General features: G+C 35.7%; 1 protein-coding gene across 1 annotated transcript in view; it reads left to right on the plus strand.

The window, feature by feature from the left end:
* The window catches only part of PLCZ1 (phospholipase C, zeta 1), a 35,446-nt gene extending 22,444 nt beyond the window's left edge, over nucleotides 1-13,002 (plus strand). The window contains exons 8-12 of the mRNA XM_012732820.1: nucleotides 1,139-1,255; nucleotides 2,204-2,376; nucleotides 8,074-8,206; nucleotides 11,513-11,662; nucleotides 12,917-13,002. Of these exons, the coding sequence (XP_012588274.1) occupies nucleotides 1,139-1,255; nucleotides 2,204-2,376; nucleotides 8,074-8,206; nucleotides 11,513-11,662; nucleotides 12,917-13,002 (659 nt within the window). The remainder of the gene's footprint in view (nucleotides 1-1,138; nucleotides 1,256-2,203; nucleotides 2,377-8,073; nucleotides 8,207-11,512; nucleotides 11,663-12,916) is intronic.
* Nucleotides 13,003-21,103: the final 8,101 nt, after the last annotated feature.

The raw sequence follows: 21,103 nt of genomic DNA on the forward strand, positions 1-21,103 counted from the left end.
TGTGTGCTGTGTGCTCTGTGTGTGTGTGTGTGTGTGTGTGTGCAGGTGCCATTTGTCTTGCACCTTTTTTTCCACTCTCTTTTGAGTCTAAACCTGAGGTGGGTTGTTCTGTTTGGTAGAGCCCAAATACAAGAGAGACCTGCTTGGCAAAGAGAATGGGAATCAGACCTTTTCTCCTCAGATGAATATGGCAGGGGATAGCCTCCAATTCAAAGGGATGGGCAATTTACTGAAAACTCAGGTGATTCCAAAGCCTTCTAAAACATTAACATCTACATATTTAAAAATAACAACCTACCATGTTGCATAGAAATAACTTGGCAGGAAATTTGGTATCTGCAACTGCTAAAAAAAAAAAAAAAAAAAAAAAAAAGAGGCTGTTGGCTTGTTGGCTGTTTGGAAGTGCTAATTCTTTTATATTGGTTGGTTAACCTTGTTGGGCTGGCTTCTGGAAGCCGAGATGCTTTGATGAACTATCATTTTCTCAAACTATTAGAAAGATTCAAGATTCTGTATATTTTGAAACATCATTTTGTCAGTCTATCAATTAAAGAGATATTGAATATTTTAGGGCTTTTTAAAAAGCAAATTGTGGGTGGCGACCAAAAGTGAAATTATTGGTGGAGGTGGAGAGGTGTTTTGGTATTAAGAGTTTAGATCACAACTGGCTAATTTTAAGATTTCTTTCTATCCTGAGTCTATTAAGTATTCAACTAAGTTAATTGGACGGCATCATATATTTTTGTGTGATGTATTCTCACTCTTGTATGCTAATATGGATACCAAAGTGAAAAAAAGACAAAAGGGGGAAAGATATTACCTCAATATTTTTATTTTTTGAACATGCATTTTATTCTGGAGTTTTAAATATTCTATGTCAAAGTGAAATTGAATAGGAAAAAATAGGAATAGGAAAAGAGGAATGTTATTTAGTCATTTTTTTCCCTCAAGCAAATGATTAATATATATAAAATTACCTAATAAACTATTAACTTTTCTATAATAGTGAATAATTATGTCAAACATAAAGACATGCTTATTTTGATTTCTAGAATTGCAATTATTTTTGTCAAGATAATACATATCAATATAGTAAGTGTAGGTATAGTAATTCATTTATCTGAAATATTTTTTTCAGCCCCAGAGTTTATTCTTCATACCAGGAAGTTCATGACCAGAATATATCCTAAGGCGACGAGAGCTGATTCTTCTAATTTTAACCCTCAAGAATTTTGGAATATAGGTTGTCAAATGGGTAAGTTACATAGAGGTTGATTTTTTTTTTTTTTTGGAAAAATTAATTCACTTTATGAATTAAAGCTTCATATAAAGAAAAGTTGAAGTTCTCTTAAATGGGTTAGATAGAGTTAAGTTAGGATTGGTGGCATTGAGGTTAAACTTCACAAATAGTTAACAGGGGAAGTATAGGATGGGAAAAGAAAAACAAATTAGGTATGAGAAGACAATGAAGATCAAGTCCTTCACTGGTAGGATTTGCTAAGGGTCTCTCAAATGAAGTGAACTCTACCTTTTGTAGACTACACTAAATTCTACCTTGATAGTGTTGAAAATGGCTCAGATTGCTGTTCTTTTCTGTTCTGTTCTGAACTGAGCAGGTAGTTTATCACTAGCATTTGCAGGTCAGAAAGTGCCCAGTGTAAACCCGTTTGCTGCTGAATTGTGGAAAACCCTTAGGTTTTCAAAGAGGGAGTGAGTGAGTGGGTTCAGGGTGGTATGCAGAATGAGTGGAAAAGGCATAAAGCGTGGCTATTTAGCAGCCTATGGGCATGTATTTTAACAGCAGTCATTGCCATCACTATTCCTCACTTCCTTCTAAGTGACATAAGTACTTCTTTGGAGCTGAAAGTTTATGATACAGTTGGTATCTCTGCCCAGCATTAATGTTCTGATTTTCTTTATTCTCATATTTCCTAAATGTTATCTGACATGCATATTGTTATACTATATTCTGGGTACTATTTCGATTTTCTAACTCAACCTGAAATAATAATTTGCATATTAAGTTTTGAAACTCACTTTCATAAGTTAATATAGACATGGCAGGAGAAAATGTTTAATGATGTTTATTCTTAAGATGTTTGAAGATATATTATCTATGATTTGGTTTCAATTGATCATTTACCTGTGTTTTTTTAGCTGTATTCTCTCTCTCTTGACAATGTCAAATTCTTTTTTCTCACAGTGGCCTTAAATTTCCAGACTCCTGGTCTGCCAATGGATCTTCAAAATGGAAAATTTTTAGATAATGGTGGTTCTGGGTATATTTTGAAACCAGAATTCCTAAGAGATCTTAAATCAAATTTTGATCCAAATAAAATACCAATAGACAATAATCCAGTTACACTTACAATAAGGGTAAGATTAAAAACTTTTTCTTTTACCTTTTCTAAATTATGTAAATTGGATGGTTATACATTAAAATTTAAATTTCAATTATTTTCTTTAATGCCATTTAAATTTCCGTTTTTTTTTAAAGATTTATTTATTTATTCATACAAGAACTGGGTGCAGGCCAGAGATGAGAGGGCATGGTGGGAGGATTCACCAGAGACAGAGTGGGGAGCAGAACAGGCAGATCTACTGAAATGCACTGCTGAGGAGAGCAGTGGCTGAGACAGGAGAGGACTGCTGTGCCATGTGGGTCACCTCCCTGGCTGGGCGATGGATCTTGTGCTGCAGTGGCTACAGATAACTTCATAATGTCAAGACTTAACCCCTTGCACCACCAGGGATGTCCAATTTCTGTTATAATTTAAAAATACTATAGATGGGTGGTATTTTATCATCTTTATATATCTAAGAAATGCCTGCTGACTTTCTGCATGATTACCTACCTGTAAATAAAAATTTTGAGGTTAAAAACTTCTTTTCATTCAAGATTGATTATTCTATTGGCTTTAGGCATGTAATATTATGATAGAGTCAGCATTTAATACACAAATAATTACCTGTCGATATATTCTTTTCCTCCTTTTTAAAGAAATTCAATAGGAAGTTGTAGGAGTTGTTTTTCATTAATATTTAAAAATTGATTTTTGCAATTCAGTATTTGAATTTCTAAGTATAGAAACCAAAACTATCTGTATGTTTTTCCTGAGTATCTGTCTTCCACACTACTTTATCATTTTCCTTTTCCCTCTGCATTTGATTTTCCTCTGTATTTGACTTCATTCTTTATTGCTTCTAATGCAGATATACATTATTCCTCCTGTTATTAGTTCCCCTAATAATTATTTACCTTATATTGCTACATATTTATTTTTCTCTGTATCCTAGGTGGCATCTTTCCCTGGAGTACTTTCTTATTATTTTGACTTTCATCTTTTGTTTCATTATACCCTGTGTAATTTCATCAGAAATAAAATAGTTGTTTAAAATTTATTGTTTCCAGTAGTAAAAGCTTTACAAAACTTATTCTTCTACAACCTTTTGAAGAAGATTGTATTTGTTTCCTTTTTAAAATATCACTGAACCTTTTCACTTAATTATCAGTAATTGTATTTGTTTCCTTTTTAAAATATCACTGAACCTTTTCACTTAATTATCAGTAATTGTGTTTTAGATTGCATCTGTTCCTATTGTTTACAAGAAAGTGGGTGGGTGTGGTCTTTTGATTCCTCTTGCTATTTAACTAGCTGCTCCTACAGCAATAGGAACCATCTCAGAGTCTGCAGTTTTGGTAAATTGCTGTTCCCAGACAGGTTTTCTGTGTTTCATGTTATGACACAATCCTTCAGGCTGAGAAGCCCTCCTGTTCCTGCAACCCTTTGTCAAAGTACAGGAAACCTCCAGCCTTTCTCAGTTCTTCCCCTCACAGCCCCTTCCTTTACTGTCAGCATAGGGGGGTGTAGGGCCATTCTTTCAACTTTAGGCCCTAACCTTTTTGTCCCAACTGAGAAAGAGAGGTTTCAGAAGTTAATGTGGGATGAGAGTATAAGCAAGAATGAATGCGATGGAAATGATTCTGGCCACCACAGAAATAGTGCCGATGAAACATGAAGCTGACTTTTGTGCAGGCTGTTAAGACTTTGTGACTCTAATAGGAGCCTATAGTGGCCGAGGAGAGAGGGCTCACAACATTGATGCTGCCAAAAGCTGAGTAATTGGCATCTTTCTAGGGTGGGGTATAGTCTTGGCCATTAATCTTACTTTACAATGTTATTATGGGCATCTGTTTTGTATTTTTTAATACAAAAATTAAAAAAAATATGAATAACTCATGTTTTGGTTATTATATAAGCTACAGAGCATACATTAACATTTGATTTCCCATAATGCCTTTTAGAATTTTGAATCTTTTCGGGCAGTATAGGTGGGTGGTATTTCTGCATCCTTCCATGTTTGGAAGATTTCTGGTCGTAGAATTTTTGCATGAGCAAAAAATACAATAAATTACGCTGTTCTAGTAATCTTAATTTCGAATGATTAGGCTAGTTGTTCTGGGCAGGACGGATAGATTTCTTAGCTCCCTTCCTGCTCTACCCAAATCCCCTTGCTTTACATCTCTTTTTTATCCCCTACCTCCTGAGTAATTTTTTCTCATTTGCTTTCTTTGTTCCTCTCTCTCCACCTGCCTGAAAACAGTCATGATAATTTTGGCTATTTCTTAACCTTCATGGCAAACTAAACATTTCCCTTATTTCTTTTATACACACCTGTGGTTTCAACAAACAACAATGCTCAAACCTTTGACCTCATATTTGGAATATAAAGGCATCTTTACAGTATTCTACTGTATTTAATCACTGATCTGTCAAACTGAAAATGTAACCTAAATATCTTTTCTTATTCAAATCTACTATTTTATTTAAATTTTATTGAACTGGGCTGAATTAACTGACTGGGTTAATTCAGTCTGGCAAATTTGGAGCCATTTTTCTCTTTTATATCTCTCATCGTTTCCCATATTCAGTCCATCTTTAAGTTCTATCCTTCTCCTAACTGTTCTCCATATCCATTTTCTTGGTCTAATATCTCAATTGTGGTTGTCATCTATTTTTAAGATTTTATTTATTTGCGCATACAGAACTGGGGTACAGGCCAGAGGTGCTGGGAGGTAAGAGGCTTCACCAGAGACAGAGTGGAGAGCAGAACTGGCAGATGGACTGAAATACACTGCTGAGGGGACATCAGGTGGGCCAGGAGAACAGCAATTTACCAAAACTGCTGTGCTTTGTGGGTCACCTCCCTGGCGGGGATCACACTTGAGTTTCAGTGGCTGCAATAGCTTCATAGTGCTGTGCATTAATCATTTCACCACCAGGGAGGGCCCTGTGGCTGTCATTTTTTTTTTTTTTAAAGTTTTATTTATTTGTGCTTACAGAACTGGGGTACAGGCCAGAGGCTCAGGGGTGGCGAGAGGCTTCACCAAAGACAGAGTGGGGAGCAGAACAGGCAGAGCGATGAAGTACACTGCTGAGGGGAGCAGCGGGCAGGTCAGGAGAGGTCTTCCTTGCCATGTGATCACCTCTGGGGCAGGTGGGAATCGAACTCATGGGGAAGTGGCTTTAGGTTCTTAGTGCTGTGCTTTAACCCACTGCACCACCAGGGAGGGCCCTGTGGCTGCCATTTTAAAAGGCATTTGTCATCACATCTATTTCTTTGGCTTCTAAGTGGTTTTCAGGTAACCTGCCTCTGCCCTGCTAATCTGCAGTGTTGATCTTACCATGCTTAACTAATAATTGTTTCCTGATCTCCTGATTTTTTTTTTTAATCAGGTCTTTGTCTACTTATCTAGTGCTATTTCCACCACGTGTCGCCTTTCATCCTATTTTGTAACCATAAGAAATTTGGACATTGAAGCCTTTTCTGTCCATGATGACACCTCTATGTATTGCATATTTATTTCCTTTTACAGGATTATTTTTCTGTCCTTCACTTTACTATTGTTTTTGGACTCATTTTTCAAGACTTAACAGTTGCTTCTTTTTCAAATTTTTACCCTATGCTAAATTTTAGTCTTTCTGTAATCTTCTGTTTTTGCATAACATCCTGTGTTTCCACATATTATGGCCTTTAGCACATTGAATTATAATTGTTTATTTGTTGGCTTGCTTTTCTTCCCTTTGTGTCTGAGTTCTTTAAAGGTGAGTTCATTGTTTTTGTATGATCTTTATCCAGGATACCTGGTTTAGGTTGGCTGAAATGTAAGATGTCTTTTACACATTGACAATGGACATATGTGCCCTTTAATGGGGAAATTAAGAAATGAAGGATGCACAGATGTTTACAAATGATACCTGTATATAGTCTGAGAAGTGTCAATAATGTAGGGGTGTATGAAGCATGGAATGCAGCAGGTAGGGTTAATGTCTTTCCTAGGCAGCATATCATGGCCATGAGGGTCTTTTCCTCCATCCCTCTTGGGAACTTTGTGGCATTCACACTTGAGGTCTTAAGCTGTGGAGAGCATGACTCAGAAGTCAAAGGTCCAGTTGTCTCTTCAGCTTTCCTATGTCCTTGATGCAGTCTTCCAGCTTTTCTGATTGAATGTTTGTCACCTGCAAACTAAGAGTTTGGTACTAAGTTACTGTTTTCTAAGGCCAATAGATGAAAGCAGAGCTACTCTGGTTGGCAACAGAGGATTTTCTGTTTGACATCCATCCTTTGAGCTGAACTCTGGAAACGTCTCATCACTCAGGATGTGCAAGTTATTTGACCAAAAAGCTTTAAATTTTGTTTCATTTCTCAAATTCAATTTTTTGTTTTTAGTTGGATAATGTCTGTTTGCTTTGGCACAAGATGTACCAGATTGAGCCTTTTCCATATTGGTATAGGTCTATTACTTGTGACGCTAATGCTCAGTTAGTAGACTTTGATATCTTTGTACTAGTTATTTATAGCCAAATACTTTCTTTTTACCTGATATCTTATTATTCCATATTGATTGGTAGATATTTGGAATGTCAGTCGGGTTTCTAGCTTGCATCAAAAATGTGTGGATTTAAGACAGGAAAAAGTATACATTGTCAACCTTTCTCTCTCTTCCTCTCTCTTTCTTCCTCCCTCCTTCCTTCTCTTCCTCCTGCCTCTCTCCCTTCCTTCTTTTTATTTCTAAAATTGATTATTTGTTCCTTTTACTATAATTTCCAGAAGTTGAAATCATATCTCAATTTTTTTACAGTTTCATATTTAGCTATATCTCCCATTTCTTACTTCTAACTGGTGCATTTCAAATATTGTTTTTTATTTGGAATTTGTTCATAAAACTATCTTTCGTTAATTATGCATTCTTTTCATACTCGGTCCCTCCTAAACATGTGAAATAATTGATTTTGTCAGACTCAGGTTACCTTGTGATACAATGGACAAAGCAAATTTTCATAATAAATTAATAAAAAATATAAATTCTATGAGAAAATATAGTAATAGGATATTATGTGGTTTTATTTTGGATTTCCTAAGAAGGAATATTCATACTATTTCCAAGTTTATGCTACATATATGCAAGAGTAGTTGATAAATAGTTGATGCTTTCACTGTAATTCTGCCTGAATTGTCTTACAAGGTGATAGTAAGGCAGCCTTTAAGCTTTGTTAGGTTGCAACCTAACAAAATACTTTAAAAACAGCAATGGGGGCCCTCCCTGGTGGCACAGCGGGTTAAAGCACAGCACTAAGAAGCTTAAGCCATTTCAGCATGAGTTTGATCCCCGCCTGCCCCGGAGGTGACCACATGGTGCAGGGTGCGGCAGATCTCTCCTGACCTGCCCGCTGCTTCCCTCAGCAGATCTGCCTGTTCTGCTCCCCACTCTGTCTCTGGTGAATCCTCTCACCCTCCGCATCTCTGGCCTGTACCCCATTTCTGTATACATAAATAAATTAATAAATCTTAAAAAAAAAACGGCAATGGGGGGAAGAGAGTTGAGTCATGAGCTTTTGCTGGTATTTGAGATATTGGGATAAAAGTTAAATTTTATAATCTGCATTATTTTCCAGTTCTAATGTTGTGGTGCAAACTTAGATCATTGATGTTTTTGAATAATATTTTGAAATTAAGTGGTGGTGCAGCACAAAGTCCCATTCAGCTCTTGTGTCCGGTGCTTTCATGCAGCTCATCAGCGGTGTCCAGTTGCCTCCTAGCAATTACTCGTCTTCTAACAAAGCTGACACATTGGTGATTATAGAAATCTACGGCGTCCCCAATGATCAGATGAAACAGCAGACTCGTGTTATTAAAAGAAACGGTGAGCTCCTACTTCATTGTATTGAATTTCTAGTAAACCGTTTTTTGGAAAGTCTAACAAGGATGTGATAGAATTTTGATACACACTTACTAGTTCATAAGCCAAAAGCTTTGCATTACGCACAAAATAACTGCGGGTTAGATGAAGCAAAAATAGTTTGCCTATGATTTAATATGCTCTCTAAATATATTTTCAAATAACAGAAAAATTAGTACTTTTTTTTGACCTTCACTTTCTGTCCCCCGCCCCCATATTGGTGAATTGAGGGACATTTGATATTTTACTTAGCTCCAGCCTCTTGGTAAAAGAAAGAGCTCATGGTTGTTCTGATTTGCATGGTACACATTTTACCTCTCTGCTTGAATTACTTTAGATCAAAGGTCTGTGGCTCCTGACTCAGACTAAGGATGCCATAGAAACCTACTCCTACAGTATTCAGATTCATAATTAAGTCATTTTTGCCAGAAGGGAAATATGGGAGTGGAAGAAATGACTTTGGTAAGATTTTCAGTGTTCCAGTACATGATCCTTTATGTAATATTTTGTTGACATTGTCATTTCTCCTCTGAGGTTGAAACCATTATGGGAATTGGAGAAGGATAGGTTTTTGGATTTGACCCTTAGTTAGGATGACCTTGGAGGAGACCTTGGAGCAGACCCTACAGTCTAGGATCCTTGGATATTCCCAAAGTAGAGTGAACTGTATTTCAGAGTCTGAACATCTGTGCAACCTATATACCAAGGAGAGAGCTGCAGGTGCAGTTTCATTAACAGTTATATTCTCTTGGGACTCTCTTCCTCCACCCCCCCCCCCACACCCAAAACGCATCCAGTGAGGCTTCTGGTACAAACAACACAGAAAATAGATAGGTGTCATTGTTTGCTGTCTCATCCATTATTGCCAATGGAAAAGAATACTGATGGTAACTTGCTACATCATTGGGCATCCTTTGTTGTCAATAGAACTGCTGATGTCAAGAAGTTCATAAAAATTTATTTCCTGTTTTCTCCATTTACTACTTGAACCTTCATATTAAAACATGTGAAACCCTTACTTATTCAATGCACTCCTTATAGTGCAATAATTGTCGCTCCCATTAGAATTTTTATTATATCCCTGAATTTAATGAGAATATCCCTGTAGAAAAATTATGTTACCCTGTTATGTTTAAAACCTAAGTATTAAAAAAAAAGCTAGAAAAATCTTCATTAAATGTTTTTTGATGTGTGTCCCAACTAACTTTATTGTAGATGGTATGCAGTTCATATGGGAGATGTGATACATGTGAAACTATTGTGATGTCATTAATGCTTTCCAAAAAGCACCAAGAATTGTAGTGGAGATTTGAAAATAGTTCTTAGTGAATGAATAGTATTTCTCACAGATATTGCAAATAAGACATTCAAACAAAAGGAATAATAGTGCTAAATAATGGAGAAAATGAAATTCAGTATGCTGGGAAAAAAGTAAAGAAGTTCAAGATGGGTAGAATGAAGAGTGCTTGAGAAAAATTGGTGTGAAATAAAATGAGAAAGCATTGTTGGGGATGGTCTTTGAAAATTGTGAAAGCCATGACAAGTATTAGGAACTTTCTTTTCTGTAGAAATTAAATGGAATTAAGACTTTTAAATAGGGATATAATGTTAATGGAATTGAGTTTTAGGTAGATTGTTTTGCAGATTAGATGGGAAGAAGTATATGAGAAATACAAAAATAATGGCAAGGTACAATTTCATGATTAGAGGATATTGTTTCAGGTAAAGAACTGTGGCATTAGGAAAGGAATAGACGTGTTTGTGGAGAAAACTACTATTAGGAGTAAAAGTATAGATAATTAGATAAGAAGGATTTTATGTTGGCTTACCTACTAGGGTACTGAACTATATACATAATGAACTAAATGAGAATGGGGTCGTGGGAAATGTCATTTAGATAAGCTGAGGAAGTAATTCTACAATTTTGATCATGCCATAGAAAACTGTGTAATTATTAAATTTTGTACCATTGTTTTTTTTTACAATTGTGGATGTGTGTATGTGTGTGTGAGTGTGTATATGAGAAAAAGGAGAGAAGTGTGAAGTAGGAGGAGGAAGAGACAGGAGAAAGAAGAGGGAAGGAGAGACAATAACAAATGAGCATTGGGAGGAGAAAAATAAATCAGTATGAAAACTTTGCACATACATTTTCAGTTTATAGTAGCTTTAAAGAACTGATTCTATAACTTAATTTACAGTATGGAGTCAACCTGACTTAGGAGTCATCTTGTACTTCTTGAAATTCCTTTCTTCTTAGATAATATAGTCATTTTTTCTAGCATAAGTCAATTAATAAGTTTATTATTTTCACGAGCATAGTCTGCACTTGGGGTTATTACCAGCAAATAGTAGCTGTGACCACAGATACACCATAGAAAAATTAGACATAGAATAATTAGTCACAAATTCTACAGTGCTTCTCAAAAAGCAACTCAAAGAACAACAGTTATTGCCAAAGCTAGTATAGTATTGGCTTTGTACGTGAAAACAAGTACTTATTTCTTCTTGAACCTTTGAGTTTTGATTAGGTATGGCATATGGTCATTCTGGATCTCTTAATTCTATTAAATTGTGCTTAAATTTGATTATTGGGGCCACCTTTTTAAAATTTCTTGTTTGTCAATAGTTTGTTTAGGATGATACTTTGCTACAGACATAAATTACTTTTTAGCTCTGGGCTTTAAGTGATTAGTTAGTAAAAAACTAACTTTAGGGTGCTGTTGCCTAGCTTTCAGTCCAATACCTGTCTGTGTAACTCTTCCCATAATAGACTCTGGGGTAGGAAAATATTGCTTCCTTATGTCTCAATTAATGAAAAATCTTAACACGGCAGTCATATTGCATACTGATTAAACACATCTGCTATGAAATTGGACTCCATTTGTTTGAATTCCTGCTATGCTACTTCATGACTGAGTATGTAAAACTCTTAGGAAGTGATGTAACAGCATTATGGATTAGTTTTCTCATCTGTTAACGTGAATCATAATAAATCTGAAGGCACCACTGTGAGGGTTAAATGGGATTATCTATTGCATGTTCTTAGAATATAGCCCAGCAAGAGTAAACACTCAATAAGTATTGCCATTATGGTTTCTTTCTCTTGTGATGCATTTAAAATTTAATTCTAATAAGGTGCATTGGTTTAACTTGTGCTCTAAAACAGAAACAATTATTATTAACAATAAAAAATTTGGAGAACAGATATGCATATTCTCTTCAGAATAGTGGTGATTATTATTTGATTATATCTATTCCTTTATATTTCAGCTTTTAGTCCAAAATGGAATGAAACCTTCACATTTGTTATTGAAGTGCCAGAGCTGGCATTGATACGTTTTGTTGTTGAAAATCAAAATTTTATAACCGAAAATGAATTTCTTGGGCAGTATACTTTACCAGTTCTATGCATGAACAAAGGTAATATTTCTCAAGTAGGGTAATTGTGCTAACATTAAAATTTAACTTAAGTTTACCAAAGACATGCTTTGATTGAACAGTTAATTCTTTCCATGACAGTCAGCTATAAAGGAATATTGATGTATTGACAAGTATTTTCTCTCAGTGGAATTATAGACATGTGTTCTCATATTAAAGGTGGGTTTGGTTATGGGGTTGCTAGGAAGACTAATTACAAGTATGAGCCTTTCTTCATGACTACTCTAGAGAAATGAAGGGTGGAAGTCAAACAGAACAGAGAAGCAGTGCCTCATTCTTCCTATGAAGGAAAGGCTGGGATCTCAAACTCCCCTCCTTCCAAGACTGCCTTCGTTTCAGTCTCCATGATGGGATGATTTGCACTGTGCTCCCGATGGCCTCATCTCATTGTATTTTCTTTCCAACTCCATCTGAGATACACTTAGAAGCAGAGTCTGTCTGAAGCAGAAGGTGGTGATTAATTTTGCACTTTTAGGAAGAGGAAGCACCAACTATGTGCTCAGTGTTTGGTAGAAGGAAGTTGGGATATAACCGATAATTGTTTCATGTTATCAAAGATGACATAGCTACATAGTGAAGGTTTTTTATATATGAATATTAAAGATGTATGTTTTCTCAGCTGTGCTATCAGGGCAATGGAGGATTATTTATTTTTAATAGCAGCTATTTTTTACTTACTTAATTTTCAAAATGTGCTATTTTTTTATTGTAGTAACATTGATTTATAACACTGTAAATGATTTAGGGGTATAGGTTTATACCCCATTAGATGTATATTATCACAATACACCCACCACCAAAGTTACCATACCCCTGTGCCATAATTCATTTGGTTTCCTCCTCTCTTGCTTTCCCTTACTTTTCTTTGGTAACCTCAGATTTCTAGGGTTATTTTGCTTTTGTATTATCTGTTCCTTTGTTTTATTTTTTTTTTATGTACCACATAGGTATGAAATTGTCTGATAATTTTTTTCCTTTTGATTTATTTTGCATAGTGTAATCCCCTACAGTTCTATGTTATCACAAATGGCAAGATTTCATATTTTCTTTATAGTATTCTGTTGCACATCCATTTATTTGTCTGTCTGTCTATATTTCTAACCACACACCACATGTTTTTAGTTCATTCATATGTTGTCAGGCACGTAGGTGGTTTCTGTGAGCATAGGAGTGCATATGTCCCTTCACGCTAGTGTGTCATTTGACTGTTCTAACTATATGTGATTCCTTTTTCAGGTTACCGTCGTGTTCCACTGTTTTCCAAAATGGGTGAGAGTCTTGAGCCTGCTTCACTGTTTATTTATGTATGGTACATTAGATAGCAACTAGCAGCACCTCATCATCAAAATAAATCTGCCAAAATTAATGTCCACATCTTTTTTCTTTTTTTTTCTTTTGGTCGACATAAAGTAAAACATTTATGACACAAAAAAATTGAGGGAATTTTCTTTTAAATACATAAAATAGAGCTGTGGGGAAAAGAAAGTAGGTTTGTCTAAGGGCCCTGACTCATGTCTTCCTTCTCAAAGAGCTTCTCCTGCCCTCAGTGGCATAGGCTTCTCTTCCAACTTGTTCTGTCGTTTTTAATTATTAGACTTTATAAGCTTTTAAGATATAGTTACTTAAACAAGTTATGTTGGCATATATTTTGCAGTATAAAGGAAAGGTGAAATCTAAGCATGTTTTAACTTCTAGACACCGATTACTGCATATTGTACCAGGAAGGATAGATTCCAAGGTACTTTTTATCTTTTTATGTTCTATGGAGTAATTAGCTGGATTTCATACCTTGTAATTATAAGACAGTTTTACAAATGCGTATCAAATTGATTTGCACTCAAACGTTAGTCAGACTCCACATCCATAAAAGAGATCTACTATGTAGACTTCCATGCTTGCATGTGTGGATCTGACACTGAATTCACAATGTTTTTGAATATGTATTGCATGTGTTTGGGAGATTGTCCCTGGTTCTGAGATGAGAATCTGTAATATTGCCTGTGTTGGGGACTCCCCCTTATGAGGACTTTACCATACTCACTGTCACATGTAGAAGTATTTGAGTCCTAGATAACTATTCTCACAAAAAAGCATAGTAATACTTTAATACTTTTCCTACCATGTAATACTTGTAGTATGGTAGTGAGGAAAAAGCAGCACAGTTTTTGATATATTTGGGGTGAATCAAAATCATATCTAAAATAACAAAAATGAGATGCATATTCATGCATTACCTCTTGATGATTAGAAAAATACAGAATAGCCATCTACCATGGCTTACTGTACCATGGCTACCCACAGCACCCATCATTTTAAATAAAATGTAGCTGAGAAATTAAATACCCATTATAAGTTATAAGAAATGACCCCACATTATGTATCAGGTAATCTTTCAGATCTCCCCTGACAGCCTCTCCCTAGGAAGACAAGCTTCTCTGTTGGAATGTGCATCGATGCTCAGGGGTGTGCTTCCACTTTGCCAGGATGGTATTTAAATCGTCTACAGCTCAGTCTAATAGGAGATGGGGTGCAGCTCATTGTCCCAAGTCTTTAATATTCTCTAACATCCAGACGTTTTTGAAGATCTGGCATTCCATGAGATTTAAAGACTTTGATCAGCTGAGTTTTTGCAGGAAAGCCATTCATTCTGCAGCAGGATGAGCTTTTATTTCTCATTTATATACAAGCAAGATTTGAAATCAGAGGAAAAAATGAAGAACTTTCTTTTCTCACCTTTCCTCCAAGGGCCAGTCCATTCAATTCATTGATTTTGACTACCAAGTCTTTCAGTTTTGAATCATCCACTTTGTACCTAGGGAATATAAATTATTTCCAGTTTAACAATCTCGAGTGGACTTTAAATAACTTTGGTTTCCTTTTTGTGCGTTATTTTTTCCTTTATCCTTTAAAATTACATTTGCATAATACTAATTGTTATAATATCCTTATAAGGACTTTTAACAGAAACTGTTTTCAGTAGAAAAAGCTAGAGAATGTCATCACATTGGAGAAGTCTGAGATTAGTGTGAGAACCCAGGTTTGCCTTATATTTTGTAGTTATTCACTGGTAGGAAAAAAACTCTTGGCAAGCGGAAGAAAGCAGAAAACATCACATGAGCCCCTGGCTGTGGCACTAAAAGAAATTTTATTTTTAAACTCTTAGTTTAAATGTCCGTTTCGTAGCAAAGCTATCCATGACCTCCTAGGTGGGTTCTCTTCCTAATCTGTGCTTCCATGTGACCGATGAACATGACCACTAAGTACTGCCTTTGCTCTGTCAGAGAGGCCTTGGTGTTGTTCGGAGCTGGGCTGGCACAGCAAAGCCATTGTGTCATGAACAGTTTCTCAAAACATCACCAGGCAAGGCCACTCTGTGACCACATGGAACAAGAAACAAATAAGACCTGTCTTTTACCCTCTGAAATACTACATTATGAAAATGAAAAGCAGCCTAGAGAATGGGAGAACATATATTTAACATATCTGTCAAAGGACTTGTATCTAGACAATGTAAATATAACTCAGTACTCTGGAGACAATCCAGTAAAAATAAAAATGAGCAACATAATAAAATAGGCATTTCTCAAAAGAAAATATGTGAATGACCTCTATGCAAAAGATACTGAATGTCATTTGTCGTCTGGAAATACTGAGTTACCATTAGAATAGCAATCAAATAAAAGTGACCTTACCAAGGGCTAGAGAGGACTTGGAGAACTGGAAGACATATGTTCTGCAGGAGGCGGGTGTAATGGCACAATTACTCTGAAAACGGTTTGGCAGCTTCTTATAAAGTTAAAAATTACTTAAGAAATTACTCAGATATTTAACTTCTAGTTTTACCTAAGGGAAACAAAAACACATGTCCACACAGGACTTTAAGTGACTCTCTATAGCAGCTTTACAATAGCCTCCGTCTGGAAACTACCCAAATGCACATTAACAGGTAAATGGATAACTTGTGTTTAGCAATATGATATTATTAAATGCAATATAAGGAACAAACTACAGAAACATGCTTAAATAGCAATAAATCTTAAAATCATTATGACAAAATCATGTAAGTAAAAATAAGCACATACCACTTGGTTGTGTTTATTTCAAATAAACAATCTGTTGAATAGATACATAAGCAAGCTATAGTGACAGCCTATAGGTGAATAGACTTATCAGGAAGGAAGAACTAGGGTAAAAGAATGGGGTTTAAAGAAGCCACAAGCAAGTTTTGTAGTACTAGACATGTCTTCTTTTTGGGATGAATGTGGATGGCTTAATAGGGTCATGCATGCCACACTAATTAAGATGTGCACTTTAAACATGAAATGTTGTGAATTTCAGTTAACTTTCATTGCTGTTGAATAAATACAGTCGAGAACATAGTTTCCGATCTCTTTTGGACATTATGACCAATAACAAATATCAGTGGTGCAGCAAGGTTAACTTACTCAGAGGTGACACTATGTGTGTCAACAGCAGGATTAACCAAACCTCTAACCAGATCTGGCGATAATAAGCTTCCTTGAAGTAGGGAACACAAGATTGTGTGGCGTGCTAAGCACAAAGCACTGTTCAAGACTCTGTGAACTGCTGGGCTTGCTAGAAATTACATTATTTATGGCCAATTCACATATCCTAAGCACCACTCACTTAAAGAATGAATACTATTTCAAATACCAAATATTCTTACAATCTGTTGAATAGATACATAAGCAAGGATATTTGAAACCCTTAAAGTTGTCACTTCTGGATTCCTGATTAGAGTTTTAAAAAATGGTTGCTAATCTCTTTGGGAGGATAATTAAAACTAATTTATACATGCACAAATATATAATATACATATACAACACACAAACATACATACTTATGCACACATGCTCATATATATATATATACATATGTGTATACATATGTATATACACACATAAATACACTATATGGACATTAGCTAATTACAGAAATTTAATCAAGGCAAAAAATGATTTACTTAGAATATCCTTCGTTTATTTCTTACATCTTAAAAAGGACAAGTTTATTCGGAAAAGGAGAAAGAAAGACATCTACCTGCATGTTCACAGGTGGGCAGGAGAGCTGCCTACTAACTATATTTGCTTCCAGTATTGATCCGTGGTTCTCAGTTTCATCTCCATATTGAAATCATGCAGAATAGTTAAAAAAGTATTTTTAGAGATTCTGGTAAAATTGGTGTGGCATGCTTGCCCAAAGTGATTTCTAAAAGTACTTTGGATATTCAAATGTAGTCTCTCTGAGCATGGTCCTCAGACCATTGACATAACAACATCATCTAGAGACATTTTAAAAATGCAAAGGTCATGCAGAAAAGCTCAACAGGAGATTAAATGGTGGGAAAGGACTAAGTTAGCTCATGTATTCCAAAGATTCCTCTTAGTGAGGCCATCTTGCAGTGGTCCTGTGGCCTCATATAACTTTTCCTATTCTCAGTTGTGAATAAGAAAGTCAGTCTGAAAAGAAAACGTTAGAAAAGGATGAAAATAAGTATTCTGTTTTTCTTCTACTTTCATTCAAGTGTGATCAGTAGAGTTAGGAATCAGTCTTTAGCATATGAATGTTAAAAATATATTAAATGGTACAAATTTTATTTTTACATAGTTGGTTTACTTGAGATTAATGCCAGTTTTCTCTTTCTCAATTATTTGACTTTAATTCCAAACTCTATATAGAAATTTACATAACCAGATAACACATTTAATGATTTAGTGAGAAATGAAATGGCTCATGATATAAAGAATCAAGTAAAGAAACAGTCAATCAAAAGCATGAGTTTTATCTCAATGCAGGAAAGTTTTTGGCTAGATGAAAAATGAAGTTTGAACAGGGTGGTTAGATCTGGGTTATTGTAGGAGAGATGGTAAGTCATAGAGATTCTGAAGTTTTTAGAGAATGTGGAAACAGCTGTATTTCTTCCACTGAATAGTAATAACAATTAAAATAATTATTTATACATACAGAACTGGAGTATAGGCCAGAGGTGCAGGGGCAGAGAGAGGACTCACCAGAGACAGAGTGGGGAGTAGTGCTGGCAGATCGACAAAGTACACTGCTGAGGGGAACAGTGGGAGAGGTCTTCTGTGCCATGTGGGTCACCTCACTGGCCAGGGATCAAACTCATGCTAAAGTGGCTGTGGCTAGCTTCACAGTGCTGTGCTTTAACCCATTGATCCACCAGGGAGGGCCCAAAACAAAAATGTTTTCTAAGTAATATATACTAATTTTGCAAAATTAGGAAGTGTCAAAACCCACACAGTAAAAATCATGATCCACCATAAGTTAAAATTCACTTTTATTTTATTGCATTTCTAAAACAAGACATTCAGGTCTTCTCCCTCAATTTTTCTAGATATGTGCCATCCCACAGAATAGTCTGCAATAATGGGATTATTCTGTATCTGCTCTGTTCAGTAGCATAGCTCCTAGCTATATGTGATTGTTAAATGTGATATTTGTCACTATTATTGTGGTCATTATGACTTGCATTGTGGTTGGTATAGCAGATAAACTGAGTTATAATTCTGCCTTACTTTAATTATACATGTAGTGATGTGCATTTGCTGCTACTCTAGATGTGGTTTAGCTCTGGAGGGCTGGCCTCAGTTTGTGCTCAATTACAGCCTTTCTCCATAATGTTGGTATCTATACCTTTCCTGATACACAACAGCTGTCATGATCATGTCTATTTCTTCCTAACCCTCCTCATTTTATTCTGGATTCAGTTCAGTCTGAAAAGTCATGTTTTCTTTGAATAGTACTTAGCAATTTTTAAAAATGCCCTTACATATATTATTTAATAAAGGCATAGATTATTCACTAACCATATTTTCTGCACTCAATCCCTGGAGATTTGCGGAGAAAGCTCCCACCCCCACCCTACCTCCCCCATATATTAAAAAGGTTAGGAAATGTGTTCAAAATAATAAATTGAAGTTGCCTGAGGTATGTTTTTCATTTTCATGTACTCCTTTAAAAGTAAGTTTTCTGAAGAAGATAATATGCAAGTTCACTTCTAGTTCTCTGTGAAGTCCCTGTTTCATCCATGTCACAGAATAGTAAAACATCTAAGTCAGTGATTTAATTTTTGGAAGAGCCCATTTTGATTTGACAGGTGTATGAGTGGGGTGTGTGTATTTGCAATTGTGGGAAATTAAAGGTAGTGTAACTCTTTTGGTAAAAGTTATTTCCTAAAGCACTCTTGCTCCAAGGTAGTTTATTTTGGTCTTGTAATTTGTCATCTGCTAAAGACTGATTGTATTCCTGAAATCTTATATGTTGAATTACAAATGCCACGTGACTGTATTAGGAGGTGTCACTTTGAATGGCCATATATTAGGGTAGGGCCTCCATGATGAGAAGAGCACTGACAAAAAATTTTTGTACACCAGAGCACCTGCTCTTTGCCATTTGAGGATGCACCCAGAAGACAGTCACTTGTGAGTCAATAAAGGCATTCTTACCTGTTCTAATCTGATGATACCTTGCTCTTGGACATCCTAGCCTCCACAATGCTGAGACAGGTGTCTGGGTTTTTTTCAAAGCTATTTTATTTATTTATTTTTAATATATAATAGTTTATTTTTTACATCATTTTGTGCATTTTCCCATCACATTTGCAATCCCCTTGAGTTTCCCATCACCAAATCAACCATGTGCCATCACCATAGTCCAGTGCATTTTCCTTCCCCCACTGTTTTCGATCCCATTCCCCACTCTACCCCCACAAAATGTCTCTGGTATATAGCTGTTCATCATTATCATTATTTTCTCCCCTGTTCCATTATATTCCTGCTATGAGAAAAACCATCTGGTATTTTTCCTCTTCTTTCTGGCTTATTTCACTAAGCATGATCTTTTCCAGCTCCATCCATGTTGCTGCAAAAGACATGTGTTTATTTATTTATTTTTGGCTGCTGAGTAATATTCCATTGTGTATATGTACCACATATTTTAGATCCAGTCATCCACTTTTGGGCATTTGGGTTGTCTCCATGTCTTCCCAATAGTAAATAATGCAGCAATAAACATGGGGGTGCAAGTATCCTTTTGAATCAGTGTTTTTGTGTCTTTTGGGTAGATACCTAGGAGTGGGATTGCTGGGTCGTAGGGAAGCTCCATGTTTAGCAATTTCAGGAACCTCCAAACAGTTTTCCATAGTGGTTGTACTAGTTTGCATTCCCACCAGCAGTGCAGGAGAGTTCCTTTTTCTCCACATCCTTGCCAACATTTGTGCCACTCTCACTGGGGTGAGGTGGTTTCTCATTGTGGTTTTAATTTGCATCTCCCTTATTACAAGTGATGTTGAACATTTTTTCATATGCTTGTTGGCCATCTGCAATTCCTCTTTGGATAAGTGTCTTTTTAGCTCTTCTGCTCATTTTTTTTTATGGGGTTGTTTATTTTTGTTGAGTTTTATCAGTTCTCCATATATTTTTGTGATCAATCCTTTATCACTAGTTTTGTGTGAGAAATATTTTTCCTAATCAGTGGGATATATGTTTGTTTTTTGTAATGTCTCTTTTGCTGTACAGAAGCTCTTTAATTTGATGTAGTCCCATCTATTTATCCTTGCCTTCACTATTGTTGCATTGGGTCCTCTATCTTTAAAGATGTCGCTGAAGTGTATGTCCTATAGTGTTTGGCCCATCTTTGCTTCTAGGTATTTTTATGGTTTCCATTCTTATGTCTAGGTCTTTAGTCCATTTTGAGTTGATTTTTGTGTATGATGTGAGGTAGTGATCTAGCTTCATTTTTTTTTTTTCATGTAGCTTCCCAGTTTTCCTAGAACCATTTGCTGAACAAATTTTGTTCCATTGTATCTTCTTTGCTCCTTCATGAAAGATTAGCTGTCCATAAACCTGTGGGTTTATATTTGGGTTTTCTATCCAAATCCACTGGTCTGTATGTCTGTTCTTGTTTCAGTACCATGCAGTTTTGATTATTATGGCTTTGTAGGATAGCTTGAAATTTGGGATTGTAATGCTTCCATTCTCTTTCTTCCTAGTCATGAGAGTTTGGCTATTTGAGGTCTTTTGTTGTTCCATATGAATCTCATCAATATTTTCTCTATTTCTTTGAAGAATGTCATTGAGACATTTATTGGGATGCCATCAAATCTGTATATTGTATTGGTAGGATGACCATTTTGATGATGATAATTCTCCTGATCCATGAGCAGGGGATGTCTTTCCATTTAATGGTGTCTTCTTGAATTTCTTTTAACAGTGTTTTGTAGTTTTCTTTGTATAGGTCTTTTACCTCTTTTGTTAGGTGATTCCCAGGTATTTGACTCTTTTTGTTTTAATTGAAAAGGGGATAGTTTTTTTTTTATTTCTGTTTTTTTCTGATTGATTGTGTATAGGAAGGCCTTTGATTTTTGTGTGTTGATTTTACATC

The sequence above is a fragment of the Condylura cristata genome, unplaced genomic scaffold (genome assembly GCF_000260355.1).
Source record: "Condylura cristata isolate star-nosed mole 26May11 unplaced genomic scaffold, ConCri1.0 scaffold00036, whole genome shotgun sequence".
Taxonomy (NCBI): domain Eukaryota; kingdom Metazoa; phylum Chordata; class Mammalia; order Eulipotyphla; family Talpidae; genus Condylura; species Condylura cristata.